Consider the following 22,999-nt stretch of genomic DNA (forward strand, 5'->3'; position numbering starts at 1 on the left):
CAAAAAATAATGTGAAAGTGAAAGTGGAGATTTATAGTTAAAAGGACTTAAATATTGATCTGTTTCTCACCCACACCTATATCACTTCAGAAGACAAGGATTTATTCACTGGAGTCATATGGGTTACTTTTATGTTTCCTTTATGTGCTTTTTGAGCTTCAGAGTTCTGGTCACCATTCAGTTGCATTGTATGGACCTACAGAGCTGAAATATTCTTCTAAAAATCTTCATTTGTGTTCTGCAGAAGATAGAAAGACTTACACATCTGGGATGGCATGAGGGTGAGTAAATGATGAGATAATTTTCATTTTGGGGTGAACTATTCCTTTAAAAGTAAAATAGTAATAAAATATTTTTTAACATGTAACACGGCAATGTAATTTTTTTTTGGATAGATAACATGGTAGTCCCATGGTATTCTTTGAAGTTGCTTGCGGTGCCATGTAAATACCATGGTATATGAATATGGTCATCATTAAGTCCTACTGTGTACATGTCAAAGTACCATGATGTTACCATCTGACACATCACAGTACTTTTTAGTAAGGGCACACAGGTTTAATGTAACCTACTGTATATATTCAATCTGTTCTACTTGACGTGCATTTAAATGTCCCTCGTGAATTGGTTAATGTAAAAAAAAAAAAAAAAAAAAAATGGGGGTAAAAAGAGGGGAGAGGAAAACAGGAAACATAATCGTTGTTTATGACTTCAATAAGATGTAGCCCCCCGAACAGAAACACATGAAGGTGGGGGAAGTGCCCAGAATAAACATGGCAGACCAGCTCGTTTACCCTGGTAAAAGTTAAGTCGACCTGTGAGAACCTCCCAAAGACAAATATTCACCTGAAGGTGTGGTTTCTCTTGAATTTTCTTTTTCCTTTTTGAAGCCCGATTCATTTTAGAGAATCGGTTCGTTCGAACGGTTCATTCCAATGACTCGGCTAAAAACGATTCACCAATTATTTAGAGTCTTCACGTTCCAAAAAGCACATTTGTTTTTCTCAGTTTCCAGAAATTTACACTATCACAGACACAGTGTGATATTTCATTACACCTATTTCATTGATATATTTTAGGGAATATGGACATTTTCTGCTCGTCATTTCATATAAAAATCTCTTACAGTACCTTTAAGCACTACTGTTTATTAGCCTACTATGTTTTCGATTAAACTGCGTCGAATGCAGTGTTGTTTATAGCTGCAAAATATCACTCGCCTCACAGTTAGCCTAATACTTCTATGCTTCACTTCTCTGACAGCGGTATGAATCACAAACGCGAAATTCAAAACAACGATTCGTTCGCGATTCGAACCTTATTCATACTTTCACCAAGCTTCAAAGAACACAACCGTTTGTGGAGAGCTTATAGGGTTCTTCGTGCGTAAACACTGGTGCTCCGCTGCACTCTAATTAAAGATGGAACACTCGAGTACAAAGGCAACACTATTTATGGCCATTATAAAGGAAGCAAACGCTTGAAACTTGTGAGAGAGGAACATTTTGACATTTTGTTGCATAACGCATTGTGAACACGTGAACTGACTATACTATCCGCCGATGATGTTGAGGAGGATGGTGAAGAGAGAATGACATGTGAGTTTTATTACTTTAATATATCCTGTATATATTAAATTATCAATATTTGGTAACACTCTACAATAAGTTTCAATTTGTTAACATTAGTTAATGCATTAGGTATCATAAACAAACAATTATATATATTACAGCATTAATTAATCTTTGATATTATTAGTTAATAAAAACACAATTGTTAATTGTTATTTCATGTTAGTTCATAGAACATTAACTAAGATTAATAAAAGCTGTAAAAGGATGGTTCATTGTTAGTTCATGTTAACGGTATATGGAATACCATACTGTAAAGAGTTACCCAATATTTAAATTAGTACTTTAAAAGTAGGCCTACTTAAAAGGTATGATTTCAGATGGTAATTACAATTACAGAACCAATATTGGCAATTATTGTTCTGAATGATTACCATATTCATATACAGTGCATATGGTATTTACGTGGTACTCAAAGGTAAAATAATATCATAGTACATATCCAAAAAAAAAAAAAAAAAAGTGCAAACGTGTTAAATTTAAAATGCATTTGTTTTCCATTGAAATGCAGCCCCACTTCATTTTTTCTATATTGTATATTTTGACAGCACATCAGACCTGTTTAGTTACTTCCAGATTATTGGCTTATTAATCATATGAATCATTTACAAAGGATTTCTTCATGCAGAACAACGATCTGTGGGGTTTTTCTTCAGTTGTCTATAGTCAGCTGTAATTTGAATATTGTTAAAAGTCCAGTTGTTTTCAGTCCAGGCAATGTATAATATTATTTGCATATGTTTTGCATATGAACTATATGGGGCTACTAAAAACAACAGACTTCTTGATAAAATAACAATATTTGGGTAGTTGGCAAATGACGGACATCAAGAGAAAGTGTATATTTCCAGATGCTGTAACCATTTTATCATGGCCAGGTCTAATGAGGGACTAGGGGGAATTGCCCCCCCCCCCCCCCCAGCCCTCAAAGATCACATCGTAGTACCGAGCTTTTTTGTGGTTCACTTCAATAGATATGTAGTTTGACGTATGAATTATTAAAAGTTCAGATTTTCCACGCAGTCTTGCAATTAATATAAGGTTCTAAAAACTGCTTATATAGCTACTTATTATAAAAGAATAAGAAAAATGTTGTACGAAACTTTAACAATACATGTTATGTCAACTAACTACCCATTTGGAGTTTTACTGATAGTACCCACTGTCTCCATGGCATTATCAACCGTGAACATGAGCATTGATGGGAATTCTGGTCTTTCAAATAAACGCACGGTTCTTTCCTGGTTTGGTAAGCTATTGTAGAGCAACGACTTGACTGTAGCAGCAATGCCATTCTATTGGCAACTTTTTATGTCACATTATCAGCATGCTCTGTCTTTGTTAAAACTTTTTTCTGCAAGCACTATTAATGCAATTGTTTAATTTGAAATTGTCAATCATTTTGTTTCTAGCTCCAGTGCTTACCTCAGAACCTTGGTCCAGCTTCACCAACCAATCGACACCAGGACCTACCAACCGGACATGCAGTGGCAGCGAAGACTTCAAATATTTGGCTTACACAGTCACTTACAGTGTTGTATTCCCTGTTGGATTTATCAGCAACTTCATAGCTCTTTTTGTGTTCCTACGTCTTACTCCTAAGAAGACAGCCAACACTGTGTTTATGACTAACTTGGCCATTTCGGATGTTTGCTTCTCATTGACGTTGCCCTTTCGACTGGTCTACTACTTTAGGGGCGGTCAATGGGACTTCCCAGACTGGCTTTGTCGCTGGTGTGTATTTTCCTTCTACCTTAACCTCTACACCAGTGTACTGTTTCTTACAGGCCTAAGTGTGTTACGGTACATCGCCGTGGTACACCCAATCCGTAACAAGACCTTGGTAACGGTGCGCCGAGCCAGTCTAATATGCTTTGCCATCTGGATTTTTGTTGCCGGATTGTCATCACCATTCCTCATGACAGGAACTTTGCAGCGCAATGAAAAAACTCGTTGCTTTGAACCTGGGACCAGAAAGTCTTGGAAGCGAATATTTGTCTTGAACTATGTGGGAGTTTTGTTTGGATTTGTCATTCCTTTCATAATAATTTTAGCCTGCTACGGATGCATCGTAAGCAAACTCGTCAACGGACAGAAAATTGGGAATCGAAAGCGCAACAATCGACGGCGCTCGGTGTATTTGATCGCTGTTGTCCTAAGTACATTTCTGCTGTGTTTTCTACCATATCATGTCGCCCGCACAGTCCATCTCCATGCCATTGTTTTAGTCATGGATTGCCAGGTCACCGAGTATCTCCTAAGAATTCTGGTCATCTCGCTTTGCATGGCAGCATCCAATAGTTGCTTCAATCCCTTACTGTACTACTTTGCAGGCGAGACCTTCCGTACAGCCATTCGTAGAGCTTCAGATCGAGGAACATTCAATTCGTTCAACCAGAGTGGTTTCTACCCATCTTTTCATCGTAGGAGCCAATTAGACACCTGGCAGAGAACGAGACGCCAAAGCTCCGTTGGCTCACGCCAAGACTGTCCATATTCCTTAGACAGCTGTCAGGCCCTAAATGAAAACAAGGCTAATGGTTGCCTGAAGGCCCGAAATTTAAGCAGGTCCCGAGATAAAAATGACACAGAAAGTGACAAAAATGACACAGATTTTTAGAATGCAAACCAGTCTTATGATAATTTGTACGAAATGGCGAAATCACTAGATATCGTATGACTTGGCTCATATGAAAAGGTACGACTTTTGTTCCCATAGAGACCAACCAATCAACAAACAGAATTTTAAATCGTATTAACGTCGATTAACACCGTTTGTTGGTTCATTTTTTTTTTTTCTCTATGGGAGTAAAACAGATTTCACCATCTTGTACTATTATTGCGACTTGTCATGAGACCTGAATGAAAAATGCACCTGTTATTGTTTTATCTGTTATGTAACATTTTATATATTTGATAATGTTCTATTCTAAGACTATCTAGTGATGGATGTTGTGACCTGTTGGTTGTAGATATCTGTATTCACTGTCTCAGGGGTCAGTGTTGTTGAACGTGTAGCTGAAATGAAGTGATTTGTCAGGAAAAAAGAGTCAAATCTGCACTGATGACCATGAATGTGAAAAATTCAAAATTTTGAGATTACGTAAAAATCTACAATGAAGGGAGACAGAGAGCTAGGACCAGCCCATTATTTAGAATGTATTGTAATGGAGCATTTATTGCATTATGGTCTTGTGCATTTTTTATTTATAGCTACAGCCATAATTGTTGAAACTGAGAATTAATTGACATTCAAATGAAATATTTGACATAATTGGATGACACACTGTGTTGTTATATGGTGAGAAAAAAATATAGGTTGCAATGGGGCTAAAGGCACCCCTTAAAGAGGCCCTATTATGCTTTTTGGGATTTTACCTTTCCTTTAGTGTGTAATAAAGCTGTTTGTGTATGTAAAATGTCTGCAAATTTACAAAGCGCAAAGTCCACACCAAAGGGAGTTACTCTCTCCCACAGAAAACACTGCTCGTGAACTGCCTGAAACGCCTGGTTTGCAGTCTAGCCATTACTTCCGTGACATAGCTACGTAACATATTTGCATAATGCGCTCCTCAGGAAGCCTCTGGAGCTGAAACTCGGTTGTGGTAAGGGACATTACATTTCCGACACATGCTTTAAGCGGTTGACCAATCACAACAGAGACAGGAGCTACAACAGAGAAATTCAGACAGAGGGTGAAAAGAGGTGCTGCAGCATTGTACAGTATGTGAAAAATAATGTGTTTTTTTAACATTAAGGCATGTAAACCTATTCTAGTAGACACCCAAAATAAAATTATGAACCTGTAAATGAGCATAATATGGGCTCTTTAAAGAAAACGGTCGCAAAGTATATCAAGATTGAAAAAATCTGGCACCAACAATCATGCCATGGTCCAAATAACTGAGATCACATTTTTTCTCCATTCTGATGGTTGATGTGAACATTAACTGAAGCTCCTGTCCCGTATCTGTATGATTTTATGCACTGCACTGCTGCCACACGATTGGCTGATTAGATAATCGCATGGATGATTGTTGGTGCCAGACGGGCTGGTTTGAGTATTTCTGTAACTGCTGATCTCCTGGGATTTTCATGCACAACAGTCTCTAGAATTTACTCAGAATGGTGCCAAAAACAAAAAACATCCAGTGAGCGGCAGTTCTGTGGATGGAAACGCCTTGTTGATGAGAGAGGTCAACAGAGAATGGCCAGACTGGTTTGAACTGACAAAGTCTACGGTAACTCTGTACAATTATGGTGAGAAGAATATCATGTCAGAATGCTATTCTGAGATGCGGGTTGGCGCTGTTTGCCGACACGAGGGGGACCTACACAATATTAGGCAAGTGGTTTTAATGTTGTGGCTGATCGGTGTGTACATATATATATTTCTGACACTGATTGTGTGTCTGCGAAGTTATTGGAATGTGGTGACTGGGCTGAAAAGCATTTATGACTGACAAAGGAATGTGTGTCTGTAGTTTGCAGTAGAAAGGGACAGTTGCACTAAATAAAGAGGAGGAAGAGAAAGTTTACAGAATAGATGTCTTTATAACTCTACTGAATAAGCGAACCATAGGCAAGCTCATCTCAAAGCATCTCTGTTTTTCTTCTATTTCCTTGTTTTCTCTCAGTTCTCAACCAAAAGAATGAAATTAGTGTGTATGTGGCTTCTCTTTAGACCTTGCTCAGATGTGGTATCAAGTTATAATGGCATATCTAATTTATCCCAAATTAGAGACATACCAAAGGTCAGCTGTTGAACTTTCATTGTTAATTCATGGAGAATGGGATTATTCTTATGGATAATTTTCTTATGGTCAGAAAATAAGAATGCCATAATTCAAAGACGCTAGACTACTCTTACACAACTAAATAATTTGTCAAAACAACAATTACGGCATTGTTTTCCCCCATTCAAGAGGAAATTTGCTGGCATTTGGCAGTTTAACAGCAGTCAGTGTGATTAAAGACATGAAAAGCATGTAATTCTACACAATTGATATTTGGAGGATATACACTTGCTGTTTTGGAAGATCAAAATCCCTGCGCAGAAATAATAAGGTTAATCAGTCTTCTAACGTGCATTTTGTCTTTCTGAGGAAAAGGAAGTGAAGGAATGTTTTTTTTTTCTCCCCAATTTGGAATGCCCAATTCCCAATGCGCTCTTAAGTCCTCGTGGTGGCGTAGTGACTCACCTCAATCTGGGTGGCGGAGGACGAATCTCAGTTGCCTCCGCATCTGAGACCGTCAATCTGTGCATCTTATCACGTGGCTTGATGAGCGTGTTACTGTGGAGACATAGTGCCTGTGGAGGCTTCATGCTATTCTCCGCGGCATCCATGCACAACTCACCACGCGTCCCTCCGAGAGCAAGAACCACATTATAGCGACCACAAGGAGGTTACCCCATGTGACTCTACCCTCCCTAGCAACCAGGCCACTTTGGTTGCTTAGGAGACCTGGCTGGAGTCATTCAGCACACCCTGGATTTGAACTCGCGACTCCAGGTGTGGTAGTCAGCGTCAGTACTCGCTGAGCTACACAGGCCCCCTGAAGGAATGTTTCTTAAGTAAATTTGCAGAAATTGAGCAGGAGACTTCTCACGTTAATATTATGTTAATTTATTGATTTGCAAACAATATTTTATATTTATTTATAGCCTTCTCACTGCATATGTAAGGGCCAGTGGCAATACCATTTCAAAGCATCCATGAAGGCATCTCTTTTCCATAATACTTTTGTACATTTTACTACCATTGGCATTTCAAATGTCTTTCCTTTCCTCTTTATTTTTTTTCTTTACCATTTTGAAAACTGCATGAAAAAAACAATTGTAAAGCACTATGTGCAGAAGGTCATTTATAAAGTCTGTTTCAATAAAATCTCTCTTGTTGATAATTATTGGTCTTCTTATTAGCTACTAAATCTACCCGTGTCAATCGGTTTATTCTTAAGCCGTTTATGTCCTTACACCGATGAAGAAAAGCCGTTTGATGCATTTACATAACCACACAGGTTAAGAATAATTTGTTTAAGACAAGGGCATAGCCAAGAAGTTACATTTAGGTGGGCCTCAATAAAAATGGACGGGCCAGTTTTTCGCCCAAAGACAGAAGCGGCACATTCAAACAGTTCTTTCACACTTTCAGAAATCACTTTTTTTTTCTATTTTAGAAATATATATTTTCAGTCTAAGAATAATCTCTAATATTCTGGGTGGGCCTGGGTCTAATTTGGGTGAGACCAGGCCCACCCCGACCCACCCTTGGCTGCACCACTTATTTAAGAACATGCATGTAAAATACCCATTACCCCGATTCCGCATTGCATCTGAACGCCTTTAAAGGGATAGTGTACCAAAAAATGAAAATACTCTCATCATTTACTCACCTTCATGCCATCCCAGGTGTTCATGACTTTCTTTCTTCTGCAGAACACAAAGAATTTTAGGTCCATACAATGCAAGTGAATGGGTACCAAAATGTAAAAGCACTGAAAGCACTTATGGCACCATAAAAGTAATTCATAAGATTCCAGTGGTTAAATCCATGTCTTCTGAAGCAATATGGTAGATGTGGGTAAGAAACAGATCAATATTTAAGTCCTTTTTTACTATCAATCTCCACTTTCACATTCTTCTTCTTTTGTTTTTGGCGATTCACATTCTTTGTGCATATTGCCACCTACTGGGCAAGGAGGAGAATTTATAGTAAAATAGGAAATAAATATTGATCTGTTTCTTATCCACACCTATAATAGCGCTTTTGCAGACATGGATTTAACCACTGGTGTCTGAACTTTTCCTTTAAAGACGTTCTTACCTGCATACCCAATGTGCACAATTGTTGTGCACATGTCTGTTTATGACATCGCTTTGACATCAGATCCAGAGAGTAACTCGATTATTTCAGATCTCGCGCAAACACGGTTTTCTTGCATTCTCAGATTTTTGGTAGTTATCAGCATAATGGTGTGCATGTAAATGCACTCAATTTTATCATATGACCTCATTAGGCTATGTACAGTTATCATCTCGGAAATAAAAACGGCTATTTTACAGGTTTAATCCAATTTTGTAAAAAAAAAAAAAAAGTTACGTTTTGGCAATACAATTAAATAATCAGTCAATAAAGATACTGTTCTATTACAAAGAATAGTATGCAGTATATTCAGTAAGTAATAAGCTAGTATTTCATTTTGAACACAGCAATACTCAAGAATGAGTTGTGAGTATTTTCTAAAGAACACGAACAGTATCTGCAGTCAAGGAAGTGAAATCTAGACTGATGCATCTTTTAGATTATTTTAGACTTCTCACTAAGAAACAGGAACAGATCTGTGAGATAAGGAATAATCTGGCATGTAAAATAATTTCCTTTGCAGAAAGTGACGAACAACTAACAAAGAGAAAACAGATATTTGACAGAGTTATATATATATATATATATATATATATATACACACATATATAGAAGCACACGCTGAGTCTCCTACAGTACTCATCCAAACACTTTTTACCACCTAAGAACATTCTGGATTCTTCATGACATGAATTTAACAAGGTGCAGGAAATGTTGCTTAGAGATTTTCATCCATGTTGACATGATAGCATCACCCGGTTGCTGTAAACTCGACGTTCCGCCACATCAACTGCAGTTAGTCACATAAATTGCTGTCACTTTCAATGTTTGGGTTGAGAAACAATTGAACTTGAATGCTTTAATACGCTGAGTTGCAGCCACTTGATTGACTAGTTGCATGATTAAATATTTACATTAACGGGCACGTGTACAAGTGAGCAGGGGCGGATTTAGTGATTTGGGGGCCCTAGGCAAAGTACAGAAATGGGGCCCTCTTCAATGACACACATTTAGGTTGATTTTCTCTTAAAGGTGCTGTAAGCCTTTTTATTATTATTATTATTTCATTTTTTTATGGAATGGTATGGAAAAAATATTCCTACGTCCTGAAAGATATCACTGACTATGGTTACATATAATTTTCCTGCAACGCTTGTGTAAATAACACACATGGCATCTGAGGAAGACGTCACTATTTTACTCTGTTGATTTGCTTTATTTCCAGATATTCCAGAGTTGTTAATAATGTCTGACAACACATTATAAAAACACAATCTGGCTCCCTCTTTCTCTTTCTAATTCAACTTGACCTTGAATTAACTATATCCAAATTATTAGACTAAAAGTTGACTTTGCATGTTTCCAGATGGCTTTAATTAACGTTTAAATTTAAAAACAAAAAATTTTGCTAGATTTACGCTGCTAAATATAGTGAAAACACGTCAGCAGTAAGATCATTTTTTTTGTTGTTTTTTTGTTTTATAACGAGTGTCAACGCCCAGATCGTAATCATCTTCACCACTGTGTATTGGTGACTATAGTGAGTGCTGTGTTCGTTGAAGCAGTGGCAGGTGGTGGTGCAGGCTGTGAAGCAATCTGTTCCGTTTGGAAAGACTGTTACTTTAGGAAGTCTCCGTTCCGTTAAATGTATTTCTCTCCACAAATTCACCTGTTTACGAACTTGCGTAGACCCATAAAAACATTGGAATATCCCACTACAGCCTGATCTGAGGGAGAAGGGGGTTGCTTGCATTAATGGTGCCGAAAATAACAGCAATATTTATCATATCGGTGTTGTAACATTTCAGCGCACGTTATTTAGGGGGCCCTTGGCTTCTGGGGGCCCTAGGTGGATGCCTACCTTTGCCTAGTGCTAAGTCCGCCCCTGCAAGTGGGCATAATTAAGTGGCCACAGTATAACTCAATTAAAGGCACAGGTAACAATAAAAGGTATTATGTTTGACTACATGTCTCAAAGATAAGGCCAAGTTCCATTTCTGCCAAAACTCAAGTATTGCATAATAAGAGGTAACAAAGAGGACTTTGAAAGGATCCCTAAGGAATGCAGGTGATGAAATCTTGTAGTCACATTATGATCTTGTAGACATGCATGCACTTGCAAAATGTGGGCCTAAATTTAGTATATTCTGCTATTAATGTAAATGTAAGCATGCTACCATAAGCCAAGTCCCAGATCCAGACTGAGGCTTGTAGGTTTTAAGACCCAGACCAGGACCCATTTATGTGGTCTCAATAGGTCTCAATATCAAGACTCCAGGGTTAATAAAACTGCTGTACATGTGAAACTAATTCTCAACTACAAAATATACAGGTATCAAATGAGAAGTTAGGAACTTGTGAGATGTTCAGCCTCCACAACAGCTGTTCCTTCTTGAAAATCTTAATTCTCAAAAACACTGATGGCCACTTACTGACTCCAGCTGTTGGATAGCTAAGTATGCAGACCTTTGGGTTAATTACACTACCCAAACAAAGAGACTCAAATCGCATCTCTCCATGGGTCACTAACATAACTCTGTTAACTGCAGTGTAGTTTCAATACAAGCAAAACCTCCACTGCTAGAACACATCGTTGATGTTTCCACTAGAAGAACAGTGCATCCGGAAAGTATTCACAGTGCTTCACTTTTTCCACATTTTGTTATGTTACAGCCTTATTCCAAAATGGATTAAATTCATTATTTTCCTCAAAATTATACAAACAATACCCCACAATGACAACGTGAAAGAAGTTTGTTTGAAATCTTTGCAAATTTATTAAAAATAAAAAACGAAAAAAATCACATGTACATAAGTATTCACAGCCTTTGCCATGACACTCAAAATTGAGCTCAGGTGCATCCTGTTTCCACTGATCATCCTTGAGATGTTTCTACAACTTAATTGGGTCCACCTGTGGTAAATTCAGTTGATTGGACATGATTTGGAAAGGCACACACCTGTTTATATAAGGTCCCACAGTTAACAGTGCATGTCAGAGCACAAACCAAGCCATGAAGTCCAAGGAATTGTCTGTAGACCGCCGAGACAGGATTGTATCGAGGCACAGATCTGGAGAAGGGTACAGAAAAATTTCTGCAGCGTTGAAGGTCCCAATGAGCACAGTGGCCTCCATCATCCGTAAATGGAAGAAGTTTGGAACCACCAGGACTCTTCCTAGAGCTGGCTGCCTGGCCAAACTGAGCGATCGGGGGAGAAGGGCCTTAGTCAGGGAGGTGACCAAGAACCTGATGGTCACTCTGACAGAGCTCCAGCATTTCTCTGAGGAGAGAGGAGAACCTTCCAGAAGAACAACCATCTCTGCAGCACTCCACCAATCAGGCCTGTATGGTAGAGTGGCCAGACGGAAGCCACTCCTCAATAAAAGGCACATGACAGCCTGCCTGGAGTTTGCCAAAAGGCACCTGAAGCACTCTCCGACCATGAGAAACCAAATTCTCTGGTCTGATGAAACAAAGATTGAACTCTTTGGCCTGAATGACAAGCGACATGTCTGGAGGAAACCAGGCATCGCTCATCACCTGGCCAATACCATCCCTACAGTAAAACATGGTGGTGGCAGCATCATGCTGTGGGGATGTTTTTCAGCGGCAGGAACTGGGAGACTAATCAGGATCGAGGGAAAGATGAATGCAGCAATGTACAGAGACATCCTTGATGAAAACCTGCTCCAGAGTGCTCTGGACCTCAGACTGGGATGAAGGGTCGTTGTCCTGTTGAAAGATGAACCTAAGCACACAGCCAAGGAGTGGCTACGGGACAACTCTGTGAATGTCCTTGAGTGGCCCAGCCAGAGCCCAGACTTGAACCCGGTTGAACATCTCTGGTGAGATCTGAAAATGGCTGTGCACCGACACTCCCCATCCAACCTGATGGAGCTTGAGAGGTCCTGCAAAGAAGAATGGGAGAAACTGCCCAAAAATAGGTGTGCCAAGCTTGTAGCATCATACTCAAAAAGACTTGAGGCTGTAATTGGTGCCAAAGGTGCTTCAACAAAGTATTGAGCAAAGGCTGTGAATACTTACGTGATTTACACTGTACTTATGTGTTTATATAGCTGTGACGGTAATTTACATTTGATTATATATATATATATATATATATATATATAGCTTTTTCTGCTAAACAGTATACACTTTATAAAATTACTTGACCAAGACTTAACCATTGTATAATACTCAAATAGTGAATTATAGTTTCAAATTGAAAAGCTGTTGACCAAAAACCAGCATTCCCACACTTTTTGACCAATGAATTTCCATGACATTTCCAGTTGTTTGTGATTACGTGGTAAGGACTTTAAATCATTTAGTGGAGATTGCACTCAAAAAGAGCCAATTCATTAACTACAAAAATGTGCATTTACTGAGGAACTTAAAGGAATATTCCAGGTTCAATACAAGCTCAATCGACAGTATTTGTGGCATTTTTATTACCACAAAAATGTATTTGGACTTGCCCCTCCTTTTTGAAAAAAACAAAAAGCAAAAATTTTTGTTCCAGTGAGACAGTTACAATCGAAGTGAATGGTGGCCAATTTTTGAACTTTTTCAAAAGTATAGCCACAAGACATAAAAATTGTTTGTTGGTGTAGAAAGCAGAGGCGCATGGATACAAAAATGGAGGGGATCCAGTGACACCTGGGATGGAGAGGTGCACACATGTTAAGTCCAATTACCAAATTACCAAAACGGCAATTGCGAGTGAGGTGGCCAGGTTTCAGTACATAGTGGCCACGGCCACCCCCTAGCTCCACCCCTGTGACTGAGCTTAACTTGTTTTGAACCTGGAATATTCCATAAGTTCTATCGATGGCATTATGCTGATTAATCGCGTTAAAAGATTTTTTTTTTTTAAATCACTAACATTTTGTGTAAAGTTTCATCCAATTTTACAACTTTGTCATGACGACGTTACACTGTAAACTCTAGGACGACTTAAAAAAATGTACAGCTCAAATAATACATGAGTTTTAACAGAAGAATGAATGCAAGTGCTTTTATAAAATTATAAGCTTCACATTTCTGCCTTTAAACCCTCCAAAAATTGGCCCCCATTCACTTCCATTGTAAGTGCTTCACTGTAACCTCCATTTTTTAATTTCTAAAGAAAATGAGGGACGAGCCAAAAGGATTTTTTTGTGGTAAACAACATAGTGCCACAAATGCTGTCGATTGAGCTTAACTTGTATTGACCCTGGAATATTCCTTTAAGACTTTAAAATTGGATTTACATTTAGGAACTAGGCTAATTTTGCCTTATCTAGCAAAAGGCAGGTCACATTGGGTTGGAAATAAACCCAAATATCAGATGATGCTGGGTGATATATTTTACACCAGGAAGTCCTAAAGAATGAGGAACGGCTAACTCACGTGAAATGGACCCTAAAAAGGCCATGTTTTAATATGCTTTCTGACTTTGCAAGCTCCCTCCCAAAACATCAGCACATCAGAGACATCTCAAACTCGTTTTTATTACATCTTAAATAACAGTACATTTTAATATAGTATCTATGTTGCATCCAGCTTTCTGTGGTACACCGACAGACTGAAATTAAATACAAAAGGTGAGATAGGGAGTGCTGAGCTCTACAGTTATTAATGAAGAGAGAAAATAAGGGGAATCCATTTGAATTAAACTGCAATTAATCTTTACTGGTGGCAGCACACACAAATACATCACAATTATTGTACATTATCGCAGAGAAAGGGGGGGAAAAAAACAAGTCACAACTATTAAAGAAAGTGCATCTGTTTACAGTGGAAAAAGAACAGAATAATCTGCCATATCAGATGCCATAAAAAAAAAAAAAACATTTTAAAGAAAAGCCAAAAGTGTTCATTGTGATTTCGGTACATTTGAATTAGAAAACTCACAAAAGGTTTTTAGACTATCAAATGGGACACTTTTGTAACTTATTTAATTTTGAGTAATTTGGACGGGTTTGTCAAGGAAGAATGGCCATGATTTGCAGGAAATGTCATTTCTCCCTCTCGATTTCTTACAAAGGTGCATAGCTTTGCCAGTAAAAGTAAAGGATGCACAGCATGTCTAAAACATTTGGAATCAAAGTTTCAATGTTCTAAAATTTCTGTTTCTTATCGAGTGGGCCTAACGACATCAGCGCCTGTTTTAAGCAAATTCTACAGCATGCGACTATGTTAATTCATGGCAGAGAAAAAAAAAACCCTTAACTTAATTTCAGAATTATCATTATTTTCAGACATTGATTTGTACAACATTTCATTCACATAGTAGTAACTGTATTTCCAAGCACACACTTGGCTAACGGTTCACTTTCTGGAACTGGGCTAAAAAAAAAAAAAAAATGGCCCCAAAAAGGTTTTGTATTCAAAACACCAATGCACCTCCCCCCTCCCAAATAAAAACCCCAAAATCAGAATTAAAGCCAAAAGCTTAAAGTAACCGAGAACACAAACAGTCAGAACAGATTTTGATCCAATAAAAGAGAGGATTACATTTTTTTTTTTTTTTTTACTTTTTACATTTTTACTTTTTTTTTTCCTCGCATTTTCTCCTTTAGAATTAGCATTCAATGTGATTAACGGCATGTGCTTGGCTAGTTAGCGCTTAAAACGTTAGTCAAGTTTCTTATTGTGCAAACAAAGCTGTGACGAGACTGGAAAGAAACATTAGCTAGGATATAATGCTGCATTCGCGTGCAAGTCGGATACCCATATTTACAAACGGCCATTCGAAGATAAAACGACGAGTACCTCGGACTCGGAAAAGTATTTCATAGAGATATGGCATTTTTATGGCATTTTCTTTTTTCTTTAATGACAAAGGACCAGGATTTACACAGAGGAAAGTTACCTAATGCACAGATCATGATTAATATTTCAGAAAGCTAAGGCTGTTATTACCCGGAAAAATGGCAACAGCCCAGCGGTGGTTAACAATCAGAAAGAGTAGAGTTGAAAGCTGCTCGGGGCTGCCCTTTTGTCACCCAAGAATATGAATTCTGATTTCACAAGAGGGCGCATGTACTTTTCCTTTTCGCTTAAATCATGTTATGAAAACTACACAACCTCTAGAGCAACCTAGTGCACAAAATAAAAAAGAAACACAACACATGATTGGCATCTTTATAAAAAGCTGCTCTTCCATCCTTGTCTCGTGTCAGGATTATACATGACTCGTTGTTTTCACATGCTTTTATAACAGGATTAAAAGGTTTTTCTAATCAGAAACATATAGAGATATAACAGAAAAATAAAGAGGTGGGAAAAGATCTAAGAAGGACTATCAGATAAAAGAACCATTTGAAGAAACAAAAAATAAAGAGAGTTAAATAATTTGTACAATTACACTCCAACATTTGCTCTCTAGACACATGATACATTAAGCATGGGATGATAGTGTTTTTGTGTTTTCTTACAGGGTGACACAGAATGGTCCGTATCATACCACAGGAATTCTTTTTTTCTTTTTCTTTAAGCTGGGTGATAAAACAAATTGTGCTCTTCTTGGTGTAGGAAAGGCATTGTATTCCCTTAGAAGTTTCAATTTCTTTTCATGGTGGTATCAGTCAGTTTTAAAAGGTGTTTGTTGTTGTTGACGATGCTGTGAAATTTAACATTCTAAAGTTTGAATGGTCTTCCAGTCAACTTTGGAGATCAAATGATATCTGAAAAAAAAAAAAAAAGAAGAAAAAAAAAGGATAATTAATTTTTTTGTGTCAGGCAACTTACATAACCACTGCTTCTTCACGTGATACAAATTAAACTTTATTACAACTACAGGGATATTTCACAGGAGGTTCCCATTGTATTACAGGAAATTAAACTGTCAATCTATATTTACTATCTATAATAATATCCACTATATATAAACTGAAATTAAATAGCTACTGGCATATTTCAAATGACATTTTCTCTCTGTCCATCTACCATACCAATTAAATTGATCAGCTACTGGGATATAAGACATTTCTATTATATTAGGGGAATCTAAATCTGAGTCTATATTTTCTAATTGTTATATGTCAGTTATATTATATTTATATAAAGCATAATTAAATAATAAAATACATATATGCAAATATAAATCTGTCTTTAGATTATAAATCTCATTCGTAAAATGAATTGAGAATTTAAAGCTACTTTACATGGCAACAAGTTGGTTGATTATGTAACATTAAAATAATGAAATATTGGGTAGCTCAGCGAGTACTGATGCTGACTACCACCCCTGGAGTCACGAGTTTGAATCCAGGGCGTGCTGAGTGACTCCAGCCAGGTCTCCTAAGCAACCAAATTGGCCCTGTTGCTAGGGAGGGTAGAGTCACATGGGGTAACCTCCTCGTGGTCGCAATTAGGGGTTCTCGTTCTCAATGGGGTGTGTGGTAAGTTGTGCGTGGATCGTGGAGAGTAGCGCGAGTCTCCACGGTGTCATGCACAGCGAGCTACGTGATAAGATGCGTGGATTGACTGTCTCAGAAGTGGAGGCAACTGAGACTTGTCCTCCGCCACCCGGATTGAGGTGAGTAACCGCGCCATCACGAGGACCTACCACGTAGTGGGAATTGGGCATTCCAAATTGGGGAGAAAAGGGGATAGAAAAAATAAATATAATAATTAAATATTTATTTTAATTATATAATTACTACTTTATTAATAATTATAATTTTTCATGTAATAATTAATTATATTCATTATATAATTACTAGATTATAATTAATTTAATGAATATTCATACAAATATATGAATATATTTCATGAATTTTTATTTTTTATGGATAAGTGTCTGCTAAATTACTAAATGTAAATGAAAATTAATTTTATAAATTACAATACACACTAGAAAGTTGATGCATACATTTCATATTATATAAATTACAATTATTATTAATTCATAATTACTACTTTAATAACCCTAAAAAGTGCAAGAAAATAAAGACAGCTCATTAATTTATTGCCAACACACATTAGGGCCCAAATAATACATTTCCATGTGTTCTTCAAAATATTGCTTGTAGAAATCATGAAAATAACATTGAAAAGATAGGCACATTATACACAAAATTATGCCAGTGCCGTGTTACTTTTAAAGATTGTAAGCTGATGCCAGATTTTATATACAAAGTCATGTGACCTCAGTATTTGCAGGGACCCACCAATATTTTTCAAAACATTTTGACCGACTCACTCTTTGCTTCTCTTCGCAGCCTCTCAAATGTAAACTTCTTATAGTTAATAGCTATTTTTTACTATTAACAATAATTATTATTAATTTAAAAATTATATTAATTATAATATACTATATACTAAAAAGTTTATGCATAAAATGTGCCTATTTTGTCTGTTCTCATGTGGCTAAAAATAGCAGAAGGTGATATCAGGTCATATTTAAATGTCATGTAAAAAACAAAGTGTCTTTTGTTTTGACGTTAGGTTGTGTTGGAAGCTGGTTCTTACTGTATCGGACATGTTGCATTGAAAGCACCTTCAGCATTCAGTTCCAGATCTTGAGGAAGCTGTCCCAGGACCCTGTAGCCACTGCCATGCCATCATCAGTTACACCCAGACAGCTTACTCGGTTGTCATGGCCGGCCAGCACACCTGCAACAGCACAATGTCACTACACAATACTGCAGAGGGTACAAGACAGGCTTACAGTGGCCTCAAAAATATTAAGACACATAAGCTACACTTAAAATATATGAATGTCTTTGCTTTATATAACAAAATGTAAACCTTCAAAATGTGACCTGTTAAACACTTGGGAATACTGTGCATGTTGGCATATGCAAAAGAGACAAACCGCTGTGGCATGTGTGCAAGCAATCAATTAACTGTATATAACATAAAAGCTATTGTGTGTGCATACTGAATACATACAGAAAAAGATGTGCGGTTGGTTTGTCTGCTTTGCAGACACTAGAGCATGCACTACTGATGTTACCTATTACAAGCACGTTTGCAGACTATTATATCTCACCAGCGCGGTCGGCCTTGAGGGTGTCCCACACGTTGCAGTTGAAGTCGTCGTAGCCGGCGAGCAGCAGGCGGCCACTCTTCGAGAAGGCCACGGAGGTTATGCCGCAGATGATGTTGTCGTGAGAATAGACCATGAGCTCCTGGTCGGCGCGCAGGTCAAACAGACGGCAGGTGGCGTCATCAGAGCCGGTGGCAAATGCGTTACCATTGGGGAAGAACTGAAAGGGAGGAAACATTAGCTCTTTATAGTCTAGAATCCTTAAGACAAGCAGAACTAATACTCTACATAAGGGTCAATGACGTGACACTCACTGACTACGTTTACATGGATACCTAAAAGCGGCTTACTGCGAGCAAACAGCCTTCCAGTTTACATGAACTATAAAAGCGCCATACACTTTACTCCCGTATACATTCGGCTCGGTCAATAAGCAGCTTTCTCCACAGCAACGTAATTTCCCCGCAAAGCTTGTGCAAATAACAAATATGCAATTCGAGGAACGCTTCAATATTTTACTCTGTTGATTCGCTTTATTTCCAGATATTCCAGAGTTGTTGCTGTGTTTGTTTCCTTCACTTTCTATCACGAATTGCAGTTGAATTGCGATGCAGTATTGGGATTCCCCCAATGTACAAGCATATATGAGCGTGAGGGACCGTCAATATTTTACATTTGTGTATATAAATGGGTATAGTTTATAGTGTGTGTGATTTTCCCACTGGACTCCCAGAAATGTTGAATACTTTCCAATTTGTTGACTTGTTGGGCTCCATCCTATGACGTTTGTTATCCCCGTCTTTTCCACACACATACACACTCTTCAAACACCCATCAGAAAGCGTGTTTACATGGCCAAATTAAGCCACGTTCTCCGAGAGAAACACAGGTGTGTTAAACCGCTTTCTCTTAATCCCTTATACGCCGTAAGGAAATCAGTGTTCTAGTTTTCATGATGTTTCAGAATGCCACTCTCTGCAAAAACCCTGGAATAAACTGTTCTTAAGCGCATGTAAAAGTGGTCATTGCTTCTTTCCGGATCAATCAGGTTTACATTACATTACAAATGGAATTCACACAAAATAATTACTTATTAAAAACACCTCTTAAAATTAGTTAAAAGTCTTGATATTTTTATCTGGGACTTTAAATCAAAGATGTCTAAGTGGTGTAAATGTCCAGAGACTTGGGGGCCTGGGTAGCTCAGCGAGTACTGACGCTGACTACCACCCCTGGAGTCGCGAGTTCGAATCCAGGGCGTACTGAGTGACTCCAGCCAGGTCTCTTAAGCAACCAAATTGGCCCAGTTGCTAAGGAGGGTGCCTCCACATGCTGTGAGTCTCTGCGGTGTCATGCACAGCGAGCCACGTGATAAGATGCCGGATTGACGGTCTCAGAAGCGGAGGCAACCGAGACTTGTCCTCCACCACCTATATTGAGGTAACCGCGCCACCACAAGGACCTACTAAGTAGTGGGAATTGGGCATTCCAAATTGGGGAGAAAAGGGGATAAAATAAAAAAAAATAAAAAAAAGATGATTCAAGGTGCAAGGAAAATATTTTATTACCATTTACTTGATGGTTACACCACTTGACATGTTTAATAAAATATTTATTTTTTATAAAACTTTTTTTTAGAAAATGCTACAAATATTTTTCAAAAATGTACGGAACCAACACGGAAACAAAGATTTAATTTTGACGAACTTTACACAAACTTTTTTTCCTTTCCTTTTTTTTTTTTTAAGATTTCTAAATGTTATCGTCTTGGACAACCTCATTTTTCAATGACTCATAAATGGGTTTTTTCATACATTTACAGTGTTCAGTGGGTGGGGGGGGGATAATATGGAGGGGAAAAAAAGGATACTTTTTTTTTTATCTTGCATCACTAATGATACATTTCTCATAATAAGTACAACGGGTGTACAGAAACACCAGGTCACATGGAAAAGTTTAGCTTGTATTGTACAATGTTCTTAAAATGAGTAATATAAGATGTGATTTACATAATTCAAACAAAAGTATACAATAATGCAATTAAGATGTTTTCAACAATTTGGTGACTGAGGCTGTCAGTCCCCAACATTCTTCTTAACATCTCATTTTGAGTTCCACAGTAGACAGACAGTCATATGGTTTAGGAACAAGGGTGAATAAATAGCAAGCATTTTCATTTTTGTGTAAACTAGTCCTTTATTATCCCTCTTGGCTTCCTGTGAGTACAGCTTCTGATGGTAATCTGTTTGAATCTGTATGTAAACACTAGTAAATAATAGTTCATGACATTCAGGAGAAGTACTCACACAGATGGCATTAATGTCTGACTCGTGGCCAGTGAAGCTCTGTCTGCACATGCCTTCACGGATGTCCCATAGTTTAGCAGAGGCATCACAGGCCCCCGACACAAACAGCCTGTTGTCTGGAGCCAGAGACAGGCTCATCACATCACCAGTGTGTCCTGCGAACGTGGTCGTTTGCTGACCAGTTTCTATGTCCCAGAGAGCACTGCAGGGCCACATCAAAACATTGCCATTTAGGTGCGTTAAAACTGAAATGTGTCGCAAAATGTCACCCTAGCACATTATGAAGAATATTTGATCTGGGCTTCTTCTTGCATTGCGAATTCTGAAAACCATTGTGAACAAAGTGAATATTCAATACATCACACAGCATTAAAGCCTGGGATTGTAAAACACAAACTTGCAGTTCCTCTCACTCACCAGGTGGTGTCGCCAGAACTTGTAACAATCTGGTTATCGTCAAGGAAGCGACAGCAAGACAAATATCCTGTAGACCAGAGGAAGTTAATTAAACATCTCAAACAAACACAGCTCCATCCTTCAGATGCAGACTGAAATTAAAGGTGCATTCAGCAATTCCTTAGAAACACTGTTGATATTCGAACTCAACTGCCAAAACAAACACACCCATCCCTTCAGTGCTCCGCCCCCCCCCAAATTCATGCACGCGAGACGGTTTTACGCACACCAGCTCCAGACACTCACAACTCTCCTGCTACTAAATCTAACATCAAAACAGCAAATATGGGTTCTGTGAAACAGCTAAATTTATGTTACCCATCTACAGAGAAGAAAAAGAGCAACTTCTGCATCCGTCTTCAAGCCTTTTACCTATCGGAGGTCTCTCCACCACTGAAAAGCCTCGCCAATATTGACGCAGCTCCTAGCCCTCGACTTAGAATCCTTTTTAAGTTTATATCGTCTGACCTTTTTCTCTTGGTCTGTTTCTCAGCCATTTGTCCTCCTTGGAGTTTAGAAAGTTCGCATCAGCCAGATTTGCCGTCGCTCTTCTCCTCTCACTCTGCCCCACCCCCCGTCACTGATTGGCTGGAGTAGTGTTGTGTGGACCGGTCTGTTCCACTTTGTTTTTGTCCAATTTACAGAGCCAGGGCTGTGTACAAATACTATTACCATATAAAATAATTTAAATCTGATTTAAATTTATTGTCAATAACCTTTTGGGTTGGATTTTTTACTAACGAACGTCAGAGATACTGTCCAAATGAAGAAGCATCGCCAACGCCCAGATGCCAAGCTGATATTGTTTTTTCTTTAATTTGTATTTACCTAGAACGTTTTTGACTTCTACAAAAGAAACTGTAACCAATAAATTTAATTTGATTGATTACAAGTAGTTTTCGCACCGCATAACATGGCACCCAACAAACACCTTTTTACCTTATTTTTATTATTCTCAGGTTAGGTAAAGGAAGTCAAATCTGGCCTAAATTTTAAGAATAATGTATACTTAAAATTTAGGCCAGATCTGACTTTACCTAACCTGAGAAAAATAAAAATAAGGTAAAAAGGTGTTCGTTTATGCACTGCATAACACTGGACAACTAAAATATGCAGCATCTGATTGTTGTACATTGTGTGACAGGAACATTTATTGTGTTCAGCAGTGCAGATGTCAATTTAGAGTTCTTATATACATTTAAGAGGACTACACTTCAAAGACTGAACACTGTGTTTTTGTATATTTACTGTATGTTCACAAGGTGAATTTTGTTCTAATTGATGAGCTCAGTTTTCTCATGACTTTTTGTGCATGTTATATTGTGGCACATTAACGTTACCATCTCTAAAAAAATAAATAAAAAAAACAGGACTACAACTGTGCTTCTAAATTTTTTATAATTAGGAGCACAAGTGCTTCTAAAAAAATGTAAGCATAGAGCCCTGCCTAACAATGAGATCCACATGGCAAATATTGCCCCACAGTAAAAAGAATTTCTGACCCTGGAGCACATATTATAGAAATTTAATGTACATGTAATTCTTGTTATTTTAAACACTTGACTACAAAATTCCTCAAAATTCCCATACCTAATCCAGATAGGACTGTTTTCAAGACTAAATTGAAGTCAGAGAATTACTTTTTTTCATATTACATTAATGAGAATTGGGGGGTGCAATTAATTGGTCCCAAAATTAAGAAAATAAAATGTATTCTTTTCTTTTGATTTTATGGTGAAGTATGACCCCAACGTTTCTT

General features: G+C 37.9%; 2 protein-coding genes across 4 annotated transcripts in view; one reads left to right on the plus strand and one right to left on the minus strand.

Moving 5' to 3' along the window:
• The first annotated feature begins 1,370 nt into the window (after positions 1-1,370).
• On the plus strand, positions 1,371-7,488 carry LOC127448966 (cysteinyl leukotriene receptor 2-like). The gene is made up of 2 exons (XM_051711981.1): positions 1,371-1,598; positions 3,044-7,488. The coding sequence occupies exons 1-2, from the start codon at positions 1,592-1,594 to the stop codon at positions 4,249-4,251; spliced, it is 1,215 nt and encodes a 404-aa protein (XP_051567941.1). The 5' UTR covers positions 1,371-1,591; the 3' UTR covers positions 4,252-7,488.
• Positions 7,489-13,971: 6,483 nt separating this feature from the next.
• The window catches only part of LOC127448968 (guanine nucleotide-binding protein G(I)/G(S)/G(T) subunit beta-1-like), a 32,562-nt gene continuing 23,534 nt past the window's right edge, over positions 13,972-22,999 (minus strand). For 2 of the 3 annotated variants that reach the window (XM_051711984.1, XM_051711985.1), the window contains exons 7-11: positions 21,202-21,268; positions 20,785-20,986; positions 18,482-18,698; positions 17,959-18,102; positions 13,972-16,169 (exon numbers count right to left, since the gene is read on the minus strand). In XM_051711984.1, the coding sequence (XP_051567944.1) occupies positions 17,996-18,102; positions 18,482-18,698; positions 20,785-20,986; positions 21,202-21,268 (593 nt within the window). In that variant the 3' untranslated portion in view covers positions 13,972-16,169; positions 17,959-17,995. The remainder of the gene's footprint in view (positions 16,170-17,958; positions 18,103-18,481; positions 18,699-20,784; positions 20,987-21,201; positions 21,269-22,999) is intronic. The other variant, XM_051711986.1, reaches the window with a different exon arrangement.

Source organism: Myxocyprinus asiaticus, chromosome 12 (assembly GCF_019703515.2).
Source record: "Myxocyprinus asiaticus isolate MX2 ecotype Aquarium Trade chromosome 12, UBuf_Myxa_2, whole genome shotgun sequence".
NCBI lineage: Eukaryota > Metazoa > Chordata > Actinopteri > Cypriniformes > Catostomidae > Myxocyprinus > Myxocyprinus asiaticus.